At 43.6% G+C, this 13,476-nt stretch overlaps 1 protein-coding gene across 1 annotated transcript; it reads left to right on the top strand.

Annotated features, from left to right (window-relative positions):
* The first annotated feature begins 707 nt into the window (after nt 1–707).
* On the top strand, nt 708–10,859 carry LOC117556743 (GTPase IMAP family member 4-like). The gene is made up of 2 exons (XM_034232239.1): nt 708–761; nt 10,111–10,859. Exons 1-2 carry the CDS (start codon nt 737–739, stop codon nt 10,842–10,844), a joined length of 759 nt encoding a protein of 252 aa, XP_034088130.1. The 5' UTR covers nt 708–736; the 3' UTR covers nt 10,845–10,859.
* The last annotated feature ends 2,617 nt before the right edge of the window (nt 10,860–13,476 follow it).

Genomic DNA, 13,476 nt, shown 5'->3' with positions numbered 1-13,476 from the left:
GGAAATAAATGGCAGTTTAAACACATCCATGCCCCTTCCCACCAAACCAGTTTGGTTCTAGCTCCGTGCTTTTCTGGTTCTGAACTGGTTCTCCTTTTTAGTCCCAGTTGTGTTCCCAGCCGCTCACAACCACAACGATGGTGGACTGCGTCGGGTTGATTCTCGTGTTGCTTTTAATAATATGAAGCCAGATTAGATTAAATCACTATTATGCCGAATGCTGAAGCTAACTGTCCATGTTTCTTTAAAACACTTTGAGAGCTGCAGACTGCTGGAGGTGCTTCAAACTATAAATAAAATGTAGCTCTACATGTCCATGTGACCTTGGGCAAGATACTTAACCACACATTGGTATGGCTAACGTGTGTGAGTGTGTGTGAATGTTATTCTCCCTGAGCACCTTGCATGGCAGCCTCTGCCTCTATGAATGTGTGTGAACGGGTGAATGTTGAAATGTAAAGAGCATTGAGGGCTTATATCTAAAATATATATAATCTGTTCAATTAAAACAAATCTGAAGACATGAGGCTGTATTTCCCCTTCTTCTGTTTATTAAGGGAAGGATGTTATACTTTTAATCTAATAATCCTCCCACTGTAGCTGAACATCAGACTGTGATGTCAGTGTGTGTGGGTGTGGTTTGCTGCATGCAGTCTGTATTTAAGGAGCTGTTGCTGCAGACTAACTTCACTTCCTCAGCTCAGCAGCAGACCAGCTCCTCCCTCCAGAACCAACTATGGCCAGCAAATCCGCCCAAAATGGCAAGTGAATAAACTGTACTGTTAATGATGATTGCAATTTATCTCAATATATATTCATAGATGGATATGTAGCTTGACATATTTCCTAATAATGAACAGATCAAAACAGTTAATACAAAATGAATATTTCTTATATTCCAAGCATTTTAAGAGCCTGGGTGATTTTGAGAATGCGACACAGCTTTTACTTGCTTGTATTACATTCTTCACAAGACTACATATTTAGGGGTAGCCAGTACGAAGTTTGTTTGGGCTCCTGACTATAACTAAAGGCAACTTACTTAAAAGTTTTTAGGCCCAAAATGGGGTAATTTGTAGAAGATCGAAAGATAGAAACTGTAGGTGCCATAACTACTTAGCTCAAGTTCTTTTTTTTATTATTATTATTATTAAGTAACCGGCACAAGCAACAGTGACAAGTGCAATATATTTTCAGTCATGGAAAAACAAAATGAAATAACCGCTTTATTAATCCAGCAACAGTGTCTATCATCCATGCCCAAGAAAGACATTCCAGTGTGTAATGGTGACCCACTTCAGTACCAAACATTTGTGAGATATTTTGAATGTAATATTGAAAGCAAAAACAATAACCCCAGAGACTGCCTCTACTACCTGGAGCAATACAACAGGACTGCCCAGAGACTTTGTACGGAGTTGCCAACATATGGCATCAGACAGTGGATTCAGCGAGGCCAAATGGTTACTGCAACAGAACTTTGGCAATGAACCTAACATTGCTACAGCATACATGGAAAGAGCTCTTTCATGGCCATTAATAAGGGCTGAGGACACAAGGGCTCTACAGGCATACACGGTCTACCTTAGAGGATGTTGCAATGCGATGGAAGATGTAAACTACATGTTTGAGCTCAACATTCCAGCAAACTGTTACGATTATTGTGTTATATCACGTTTTGTATGTCTTGTTTTGGGTGTTTTGCTGTTCTCCCTGTCGTGTTTTCCTCCTGTCGTTAGTTTCCCTGGTGTGTCTAGTTGTCTGATTGTGTTCACCTGTGGCCCTTGTGTTTCTCCTCCCCTGCCCGGCTGTTTCTCGTGTTGTGATTACCCCTCCCTGTATTTAGTCTGTTCTCTTCCTGTGTTCAGTGTTGGTTCGTCTTGTGATTTGGCTTGTCCTCGGTGAGTGTTGTGTTCTGTCTTTGTTAGTATAGCCTTGAAATAAAGGAATTTTCACGTTAATCTGCATTTGGGTCCTACCTGTTTCACACACCGTAACATTACGAACCAACCAAGAATGGACCCAGCGGACAGTTTGTACGAGGTGGAGTACAATTTGACATATTTGAGGAATTACTTTAAATATGCCTCCAGTAGTGAAGAGAGGCAGTCCGTTTCTTCTGCGGCACGCCAGGAGGTAACCTCAAGGCCCTGGTTGAGGGAGTTGCTACCCGAGTGGGTGGAGGACTTTTTTGGCAGCTTTGAGGTCAAACCTGATTCCCAACCTGCTAGCCCCAGGCATGCTAGCTCCATGTCTCCCAATTCCCAACCTGGCACCATACGCCTTGGTGGGTTCCGCCTGAAGTCAACCCGTGCTTCTGCCCCAGTTCCTGCTCCTGTCCAGGAGTTGTATTCCGGAACTCGTCTGGCTTATGGAGGTCCACGGAGTATTCAGGCGGCTGCTAAGAGGAGTCGTCGCAAGGCCAGGCTAGCAGCTCAAACGGCCATGGTTCCAGACCCAGTTCTGGCCCCAGCGGCCATGGTTCCAGACCCAGCTCTGGCCCCAGCTGCCACAGTCCCATCTCAAGTTTCCTCTCGAGTCCCCTCTCCAGTTTCTTCTCAAGTCCCCTCTCCAGTTCCCTCCCAAGTCCCCTCTCCAGTTTCCTCTCAAGTTCCTTCTCGAGTCACCTCTAAAGTCCCCTCTCGAGTTCCATCTCTAGTCCCTTCTCGAGTCACCTCTCGAGTTCCATCTCTAGTCCCTTCTCAAGTCCCTCCTCTAGTCACTTCTCTAGTCCCCTCTCTGGTCCCTTCCCGAGTCCCTTCCCGAGTCCCTTCTCTAGTCAATTCCCTAGTCCCTCCTCTAGTCAATTCCCTAGTCCCTCCTCTAGTCACTTCTCTAGTCACTTCTCCAGTCCCCTCTCCAGTCCCCTCTCGAGTTACCTCTCGAGTTCCCTCTAGTCCCTGCTCTAAACCCTCCTCTAGTCCCTCCTTTAGTCCCTGCTCTAGTCCCTCCTTTAGTCCCCTCTCTAGTCCCTCCTCGAGTCCCCTCTCTAGTTCCCCTCTCGAGTCCCCTCTCGAGTTCCCTTCTCTAGTTCCTCCTCTAGTCCCTCCTCTAGTCTCTCCTCTCTAGTCCCCTCTCAAGTCCCCTCTCGAGTCTCCTCTCGAGTCCCCTCTCGAGTTCCCCCTTGGTTCCCCTCTCGAGTCTCCTCTCGAGTCCCCTCTCGAGTCACGTCTCAAGTCCCTACCCAATGTCCTGGTCCGTTGGAGGTTCCGCTGGGGGTCCTGCCAACTCCAAGTCCTGTCCTGTTGGAGGCCCCGTCTACTACTCCTCTGCCGGGGGTCCTACCAATCGTATGTCTGTCCCGTCGGAAGTCCCGCCGTTTACTCTCCTGCCGGGGGTCCTGCCAGCTCCTTGTCCTGTCTCGTTGGAGGTCCTGCCGACTACTCTCCTGCCGGGGGTCCTGCCAACCCTTTGTCCTGTGCCGTTGGAGGCCCCGCCGACTACTCTCCTGCCGGGGGTCCTGCCAACCCTTTGTCCTGTCCCGTTGGAGGTCCCGCCGTCTACTCTCCTGCCGGGGGTCCTGCAAGCTCCTTGTCTTGTCTCGTTGGAGGTCCCGCCGACTACTCTCCTGCCGGGGGTCCTGCCAACCCTTTGTCCTGTGCCGTTGGAGGCCCCGCCGACTACTCTCCTGCCGGGGGTCCTGCCAACCCTTTGTCCTGTCTCGTTGGAAGTCCCGCCGTCTACTCTCCTACCGGGGGTCCTGCCAATCCTATGTCCTGTGCCGTTGGAGGCCCCGCCGACTACTCTCCTGCCGGGGGTCCTGCCAACCCTATGTCCTGTCCCGTTGGAGGTCCCGCCGACTGCTCTCCTGCCGGGGGTCCTGCCAATCCCGTGTCCTGGTCCTCTTCTGTGGGGGATCCTGCCGAGGCCTGTCCCACCAGCTCCGACACCGGGTCCTGCCCAGCCTCCGGCGCTGTCCCGTCAGCGCCTTCCTGCCCGGCCCTCCGGAGCTGTCTGGTCATCACACTCGAGCCCGGCCCTCTGAGAGCCGCAGTCTTCACCCTCGATCCCGGCCCCTGAGAGCCACGGCCTTCGCCCTCGAGCCCGGCCCCCTGACTTTCCCGGCCGCGGCCCTCGCCCCTCATGCTCTTGGCCCCCTGAGTTCGCCCGCGGTGGCCTTCGCCCGTCCATAACCCCCACATTGGACTCTGTCTTGCCCCCGGGCCGTCCGCCCGAGTCCCCCTTCTCGGCTTCTGCCTTGCCCCCGGGCCGTCCGCCCGAGATTCCCTTCCGGGTCCTCCGCGGTGCTCTTTGGTTGTCAGCCCAGACCCATCCTCCGGACCCCCTCCACCCACCCTGGTGGCCCTAGTTTTACCCTCCCTGTATTAGTCTGTTCTCTTCCTGTGTTCAGTGTTGGTTCATCTTGTGATTTGGCTTGTCCTCGGTGAGTGTTGTTGTTCTGTCTTTGTTAGTATAGCCTTGAAATAAAGGAATTTTCACGTTAATCTGCATTTGGGTCCTACCTGCTTCACACACCGTAACACAAACATGCTAGCCATTTTAAAGAAACTTCCATATAGGCTGAGGGATTTATGGAGAACTGTAGCATGTGACATCCAGGAAAAAACAACACCAAAGAGCTGCCTTCAAGGATATTGTGGAATTCCTTGAAAGGCCAAGTAAAAATTGCTACAGATCCCATATTTGGGGACATTACAGACCCCCCTCCCGTAAGCAAAGGCATAAGAAGGCCACAGCCTCATCCAAGAGGAAGCATCTTTGCAACCAATGTGAAAGTTACAGAAATAAATATGACAGAAAGCACTGTAGAGAAAGGGATTTTGTCTGCTGTGAAAAACTGCTTGTATTGTAGATGTGAACATGCTCTGGAGATGTGTCCACAGTTAGAAAGGAGGACACATCATGAAAAAATCACATTTCTTAAAGAAAATGGTCTTTGTTTTGGCTGCCTGTGTAAAGGACACATAAGTAGAGACTGCAGTAAACGAATGAGGTGCAACATATGCCAATCTAAATCATCCCAGAATGCACATCTACCAACAAAGAAGGAAATGGAAAATGAGCAGGAGGAAATGGAAGAAGCATCTGCAAACACTGCTGAAGCCTCGAGTCAGACAGGTGGCCTTACTGGGGCCGGGGAAGATGGTAAACTCTCCATAGTACCAGTCCAAGTTAAAGCCAAAAAGGGAAACACAACAGTGCATACCTATGCATTTCTTGACCCAGGCAGCACTGCATCGTTTTGCACATTAGGGCTTATGAACAAACTTAACCTCCAAGGAAGAAGGTCAAACATTCTGCTGAGAACTAAGATATGGGTCAAAGGAAGGTCGTTGAAACCAGCATTGTGTCAGGCCTTGAGGTTGCTGGACTGGATAACAGCGACTTTTGTGATCTACCCGGCACATACACTCAGAAGACTATGCCCGTGCACAAAGGAAACATTCCACGTCAAAACGACATCAATCAATGGCTGCATTTGAGGGATGTTTGTCTACCTGAAATTGATGCTGAAATTGAGTTGCTGATTGGTTCAGATGTTCCAAAGGCCCTTGAACCAATTGAGGTAATCAGGAGTGTGGGGGATGGACCTTATGCCGTAAAAACCATGCTCGAATGGACAGTTAATGGACCATTAGGAGGATGTCCTGATGATACTCAGGACAAAACTTCAATAAGTGTAAACAGAACATCAGTTGTGCCACTTGACAAGCTGTGGGAACAGCAATTTAAGACTGACTTTCCCGAATGTGGGAGAGACAACCAAGAACCTTCCAGGGAAGACCAACAGTTCTGGTTTCAAAATCTGCCCACCTAGTCAATGGACATTATTCTATTGGTTTACCATTTAGAGAAAAGGAAATATGCATGCCCGACAATAAAGGTGTTGCTGAGCAACGCACTCTGAACCTTAAAAGAAGATTTAAGAGAGATCCTTCCTTTCATTCTGATTATACCAACTTTATGTCTGAGATGATATCTAAAGGCCACACAGAGAAAGTACCGGATCATGTCTTGGAACGTAGAGACGGCAAAAAATGGTATCTACCACATCACAGAGTTTTGCATCCACAAAAGAACAAACTTCGAGTAGTGTTTGACTGTGGAGCAACATTTCGGGGAGTTTCACTAAATTCTCAGCTCTTCCAGGGGCCGGATCTGACTAGTACTTTGCTGGGAGTTTTGTCAAGATTCCGTAAAGATTCTGTTGTCATCACTGCAGACATCGAAGCCATGTTTCACCAAGTGAAAGTTCCAAGTGAAGACCGTGACTTGTTACGGTTCCTCTGGTGGCCTGATGGAGACTGCAGTCAGAACCTGGTGGAATATAGAATGACCGTGCATCTCTTCAGAGCAACCTCATCCCCAAGCTGTGCAAATGTTGCCCTTAGGAAATGTGCTGAAGACAATCTAGAACATTTCAGCCCTCAAGCCATAAATGCAATTATGAATAACTTTACGTAGACGACTGTCTCACTTCAACAGCTTCAGAAGAAGAGGCAACAGCACTTTATCATGAACTACGAGCCATTTGTTCCAAGGGAGGCTTTCTACTAACAAATGGATAAGTAACAGTCGCATGTGTTGGCTGCAATACCTGAAATGGAAAGAGCAAAGGAAATAAAAAATCTGGATTTGGACCATGACAATCTTCCAGTGGAGAGAGTGCTGGGTGTACAATGGTGCGTTCAGTCTGACGTCTTCAAGTTCAAAATCATCTTGAAAGATAGGCCGCTCACAAGAAGGGGGATTCTCTCAAGCGTCAGTTCAGTGTATGATCCCCTTGGAATATTGGCACCAGTTGTCCTCACTGCAAAAAAGATCCTGCAAGATTTGTGTAGCAGAAAGCTTGGCTGGGATGACAAATTACCAGAATCTATCTTACAGGAGTGGATGAGTTGGACCCAAGACCTTCATAAGCTGGAAGACTTCAAGGTTGCCAGAAGCTTCAAACCTACCGACTTTGGAACGGTGTCATCTGCTCAAATGCATCATTTCGCTGATGCTTGCGAAGAGGGTTATGGAACTGTAAGTTACCTGTTTCTGCAGAACAACTCTGGCCATTCACATTGTGGATTCGTAATGGGAAAAGCAAGAGTGGCTCCGTTAAAACCAGCCACTATCCCTCGCATGGAGCTGACTGCCACTACTATGGCAAGCCGAATAGACACCATGTTAAGAAGGGAGCTACAGATGGAACTATCAGATTCTGTATTTTGGACAGACAGCACTTCCGTACTCAAATACATCAACAATAACACCTCAAGGTTCAGAACTTTTGTAGCCAATAGAGTTTCGGAAATTGCCAAAGTATCAAATGCACTACAGTGGAGATATGTTAACACCATAGACAATCCAGCAGACATGGCTTCACGATGTTCGATTGTAAAATATTTTCTGAAGAAAGAAAACTGGTTGTCCGGACCTCAGTTTTTACTTCGACCTCAAGAAGAGTGAACCCAAAACCCTGATGGATTGAAAGTAATCTCACTAAAGGACTCTGAAGTCAGGAGCATAACCGTTAACACTACTCAGATCATGTCCGAGGAAATGGATCCTGTCAACCAATTAATCCATCACTTTTCCTCTTGGAATGGTTTGAAAAGGGCGGTAGCATGGATGCTCAGACTTAAAAGACTGCTTTTGAATCGCAGCAGAAAGAGAAACCAAACAAGTGTTGTTCTTCCTTAACTAATTCCAGATAACATACATCAAAGAGGTCTATCACAAAAGGAGAGAGGGAATCTCAACAGGCAAGAAAACAATGGTCTCACAGTTGAAGAACTGGCAAACGCTGAAATGAAGGTAATCTGTTTCTGCCAAAGAAAGAGGTACACCGATGAAATCTCAAATCTGAGAAAAGGAATAAACGTCAAGAATACCAGCCACCTTCATAAACTCAACCCCATCCTGGAAAATAATGTGTTACGGGTTGGTGGACGACTTAGCCGGGCAGCAATGCCGGAGGATATGAAACATCCTGTCAAAGTGGCTAAAGACTTTCACATTGCCGATCTTATTTTGCGAAATGTTCATGAAGAAGTGGGTCATGGTGGTCGCAACCATATGTTATCCCGACTACGGCGACAATATTGGATTCCTGGAGCTACCGTAGCAATAAGAAGAACATTGTCGAAATGCGTAGTCTGCCGGCGTATAAATGCTACTCCTGGACAACAACAGATGGCGGATTTGCCCCTGGATAGAGTCTCTCCTGATGAACCTCCATTCACATATGTTGGAGTTGATTATTTCGGACCCTTTGGAGTGAAGCGTGGAAGGAGCATTGTGAAACGTTATGGCGTCATTTTCACATGCTTAGCAATAAGAGCAATTCACCTTGAAATGGCATCATCTCTTGACACTGATTTGTTCATCAATGCGCTACGGCGCTTTATAGCTAGACGTGGTCAAGTCAAAGAACTCAGATCTGACAATGGCACTAATTTTGTAGGATCCGAACGTGAGTTGAAGGAGGCAATTGAAAGTTGGAATCAAGGTCAGATCCACAATATACTTCTCCAGAAAGGAATGCATTGGATCTTCCATCCCCCAGCTGGCTCACATCATGGAGGTGTTTGGGAAAGATTAATCAGATCAGTACGAAAGGTTCTCAACTCCACTCTGAATGTACAAAGTCTCGACGAAGAGGGACTTAACACAGTCTTATGTGAAGCAGAAGCTATTCTCAATAGCCGTCCAATCACCAAAGCTTCTACAGTTCTAAACGACCTAGACGCACTGACACCGAATCATCTTTTGCTCCTTAAGACAACACCATCCATGCCACCAGGACTGTTTCAAAAGGAAGACATTTACGCTCGCCGCAGGTGGAGACAAGTTCAGTATATGTCAGACTTATTCTGGAAAAGGTGGATTCAAGAATATCTTCCCCTACTTCAAGAACGACAGAAATGGTCAAAAATCAGACGCAACTTCACACCAGGAGACATCGTGATCATTATGGATGACTCAGCGCCTCGGAACTCCTGGCTTACTGGAAAAGTTGCTGAGACCATCGTTGACAAAAAGGGACTTGTGCGTATACTTCGGATCAAGACCAAGACTGGTTTCCTGAGCAGACCAATTAAAAAAGTTAGCCTTCTTCAGGAGTCAGAGGACTTTTGCCAAGTCTAAATGGACTATTTTTGCCTATTTTATTTTTTGTCTCCTACCCCCTGCAGACACACAAACCACACTAATCATTTTTATTGATACTGATTAGTGAGAAAAGATGATCACTTTTCCAAAAAGACTGCAACATATGAACTCTGAACAAATAATCCAAGAAAGAGATCTGGATGTATATTTTGTGTGTATTGTCATTTATTATAGTAATTATAATTTTGTGAAATGATAATTAGGGGCCGGTATTGTAGGTGCCATAACACTACTTAGCTCAAGTTCATTATTTGTATTATTATTATTATTTACGTCACCTTTATTTGCTTGTTGAGCACTTCCGGTAATTGTTACATGGGTGTGGTTTGGTTCATAAGTCACCAGAGGGTGAGCTTGTGCTGTCATTTTTTCAGTTGACCGTTTTGTCCATAGTTACTATGTTTTGATTTTGTTTATTAAATATCCTTAAAACTATATTGCTTCAACATGGACTTTCTTTTCGAAAACGCGTCACAGTTTAAAGCCAAGTTTAGCCTCTCAGCAGCTAACTCATAGGGAGTTATTGCCCCTACAGAAACTAAACTGTGACTATTTGTAAAAAAGGTTTTCTTATTAAAATAAACATACAGCTAGAGGCCACTGCTGCACCATGTCAGTTCAGGTTGTACACAGTTAAGAAGTGAAACATTCAGACAAGATTAACATTTAGTTTGATTGTAATTTCCTGTATTTGTCTTGATCTGGTAGAGAAAAGACAAGGTCCCTTCAAGGTGTATCTCTTGACATTGACAGACCCAGTACTTTTATCACCAAACCTGCCATTCACCTAATAAACGCTTTCTATGGTGCCAATAGCATCTACAGGAATAAATGAAAAATATCAATAGAATGACATAGAATCTACACATATTCTAGATTATTAAAGCATCTTGAGCCCACCCCCCTCACTGTCAACATTGTTCATGTTGTAGTTGAACAATTTTTATAAAATACCGAGATTGCTAAATATTTCTTAATTGTTTTCAGACCTCCCATCAGAATCGAACACATACAATGATGAGGTTCTCCGGATTGTGATGGTGGGGAAGACCGGAGTTGGAAAGAGCGCCACAGGAAACACCATTCTGGGAAAAGAGCACTTTAAATCAGAGTTCTCTTTTGAATCCTGTACTGTAAACTGTTCTAATGCCTTTGGTAAAGTTGATGAACAAAGAGTTAAGGTTATTGACACTCCTGGTCTGTGTGACACCAAGGTTGTAGAAGAGGAGACCAGAAACGTTGTTGGCCAGAGCGTTTCTTTTGCTTCTCCTGGACCCCATGTCTTCCTGGTCGTCATCAAACTGGGCAGATTCACAGAGGAAGAAAAGCAGACGGTGCAGAAGATTCAGGAAATCTTTGGAAAGGAAGCAAACAAATACAGCATGGTTCTCTTTACCCACGGTGATCTGCTCAAAGGGACTCCCATGGAGAAATGCTTGAAGAAAAGTGAAGAGCTGACGGACCTTGTGGACAGATGTAACGGGCAGTACCACGTCTTCAATAATGACCTGAAGGATCGTTCTCAGGTCAGAGAGCTGCTCGACAAGATCAGAAATATAGCAGTGAAGAACGGAGGAAGCCATTACACCACTGACATGTTCCAGAAGGCAGAGAGGGAGATAGAAGCGGAGAAACAGAGAATCCTTAAAGAGAGAGAAGAGGAAATACGCAAACAGGAAGAGGAAATGGCAAAGATAATGGCAAAAAAGTATGAGAAATAATTAAAAGAAGCCAAAGATGACATGGAGAGGATGCAAAAGATAAAAGAAGCTAGCAAAAGAGAAATGGAGGAGGAGAGTTGGATAATAAGAGAAGAGGCGGGATGGAAGGCCAGAGAGGAAGCTGAGAGAAATCAATCTAGCTGTACAATTTTATAGATTCCTTTTTTAGATAATACCTAACAACTGAGATGTTTAGCATGAGAGAGTCTGACCTTCTGAGGCTGGACAGCAGCAGATTTACCAAACCTCCTTGCTCATCTTCAGTCCCCTTTCTGATGTATTTGTTTGGTGTGATTTATAGTTATATCAGTTATTTCTAGGTTTGCGTGGTTTGAACAAATACTAAACAAATGTCACAAATTGTCCAGAACCAATATCTCTGATTTTCTCTTTGATTGCTATAACAATCGAAATGTTCAAATCTTTATATGTAATGAATTTTGAAATCAAATATGAAAAGGTTGGAACACAAATTAATGTGTAAAGACAAACATCAGGTGATTAATAGTGTGCCATAATAAAAGACTCTTGAGTTCACATTGAGTGTGTTATGTGCTTTTGTTGTTTAATTAAAGAGGGTTTTAAGGGTCTATCTTATTAGAAATCACAGTATTATTCACCACTGGATCTAAATAATTGTTTTCATGTCATTATAGAAAAGAAGAAATAATGGAAATGAACGTGTGCTAAATCTGAGCATTTTAAATCGTGGTAACTTTAAGGATTTTCCATTATTGGCCTTTATATCCAGAAAATACCTTAAACTCATTAATTATCTCAATAATAGCTGAACTTTTTAATTGGTTTGGAAAACCAATCACAGCTTTAGAGAGGTACTTTAAGGAACATCTGGTAAATACATTTGTTGGTAGCATGACACTTCTTCTGAAAACACAGCCAAGCAGTTTGCATCAACACATGCATCTAAAGGGATAAGTTATCATGGAACTATTTATCTTTGTTTTAAACATAAGGGTTCTTTGTAAACAGATATTACCCAGTAGTATTCACGTGTTAATAAGCACACTATTTAAATAAATTCAGTCAATTAAAACATGTTCTAACAAATCTTAGTTTTCAAAAAAAATCCCAATAACTTGAACAAGCTTGAAATAGACCCTTCATATTTCCCCTTATACTGTAAGTAATCTGAGGCTTCTGTTTTAAGGAATGAGCTGAAAACACTAAATAAAGTAAACCCTCTGGAGAGCTGAGATGAAGGCTGTTTGTTTCTTGAAGCATATTCTAGTATCAAGAATAATTGACCTACTTTTGATAGATTTTGCTAACTTATAACGTAACTTTTGAGGCTGTATACCTCACCTCTAGTGAGAGGCTCAGCTCTTGGTAGGTTTTTCTTTTATGGTGTTTGGACACCCCTGATCTAAATAATACACAATATAACGAGTACTCTACTCTACATTACTGTCTCACTAGGCTACAGGAATAGAAATATACTACAGACACAGAATGGCGGTGGATTTAATATACATTATAATTATGCAAACTGTTCTGGGTTATAGAAGAGGAGACACTTAGATAAGCTCTGGAGTCCTCGACCAATCAGGGGGGAGGTGTTGATCAAATTATATTTATTTTACACCAGATCACATTACAAACCTTTAAAAACTGAATTCTGTAAATGGTGTTGATTTAGTTCAGATAAAATACATACTTACATTACACAAACATTATAAAATTAAATTAAAATTATAATAAAAAATAGACTTTTGCAGCTAATATTTTAATACGTTTTAGTGCTGGTCAGAAGGAATGCTCGGATATTAAAACATAAGAACATCTTTTATTTTATTGCATTGTAGTTCAAACATTTTGGGATGCTTTCCAGCGTTGGTTAACTTATAATGAACCAAACAGCCCAGTCCCAAAACATGACAATATAACATTCAGCTTTCAATTTGAAAACAAAAAAACAGAGTTTGGAATTAGCAATTTATTTCAAACTGAAATGTCGCTTTCTTAAAACATCCCCAGTATTAATTGGTTTTCTTAATGATATGAAATTATACCAACATTTTTAAAAAGCCCAACAATTTTACAACATTTCGAAAACACCTTAATTCCTGAGAGACCCCTTGTGTTTCATTTTCAGTGAATGCCCTACTTTTTTTTAAGTGCATTTAGCTGATGTATTGGAATACAAAATAACTGGCAGGGGAAGGCTAATGTTAGAGTGCTAAGTTGCACTAACTCTCCTACTTTTTTAATTATATTTACTCCAGAGATGAGTAATGCAAACACAGAATGAATGTAATGGTGTTGATTTAGAACAGATAACATATATTATGCTCTCACAAAGAGTGAGGGTCCATTCCAGCAAAAGTAAATGAGTCCAGGATTATTAACAAACAACTTGACCCGGTTGTTTGAGTTTATCGGATAGCTCTGCCTTTGGTGTCTCCTTGCTCCTTTCTTATAGCTTCTATGGCATGTAAATATGATTTGGATATGATGTGTTTTATTGAACCTTTTTGTAGCACATTGTTAATATGACCACTACTGCCCTTTGCATGTGGAAAGTAAACAATGAAGTATTTATTTCCCTTGTAAAGCCTGTCCTGCAGCATGTGTGGTCTGCTGCTGCGGGGGGATTCCTTCACACAGCGTCTGT

The sequence above is a fragment of the Gymnodraco acuticeps genome, unplaced genomic scaffold (genome assembly GCF_902827175.1).
Source record: "Gymnodraco acuticeps unplaced genomic scaffold, fGymAcu1.1, whole genome shotgun sequence".
Taxonomy (NCBI): domain Eukaryota; kingdom Metazoa; phylum Chordata; class Actinopteri; order Perciformes; family Bathydraconidae; genus Gymnodraco; species Gymnodraco acuticeps.
The sequence above is the reverse complement of the archived record's forward strand: the minus strand, read 5'-3'. Positions and strand labels throughout refer to the sequence as shown.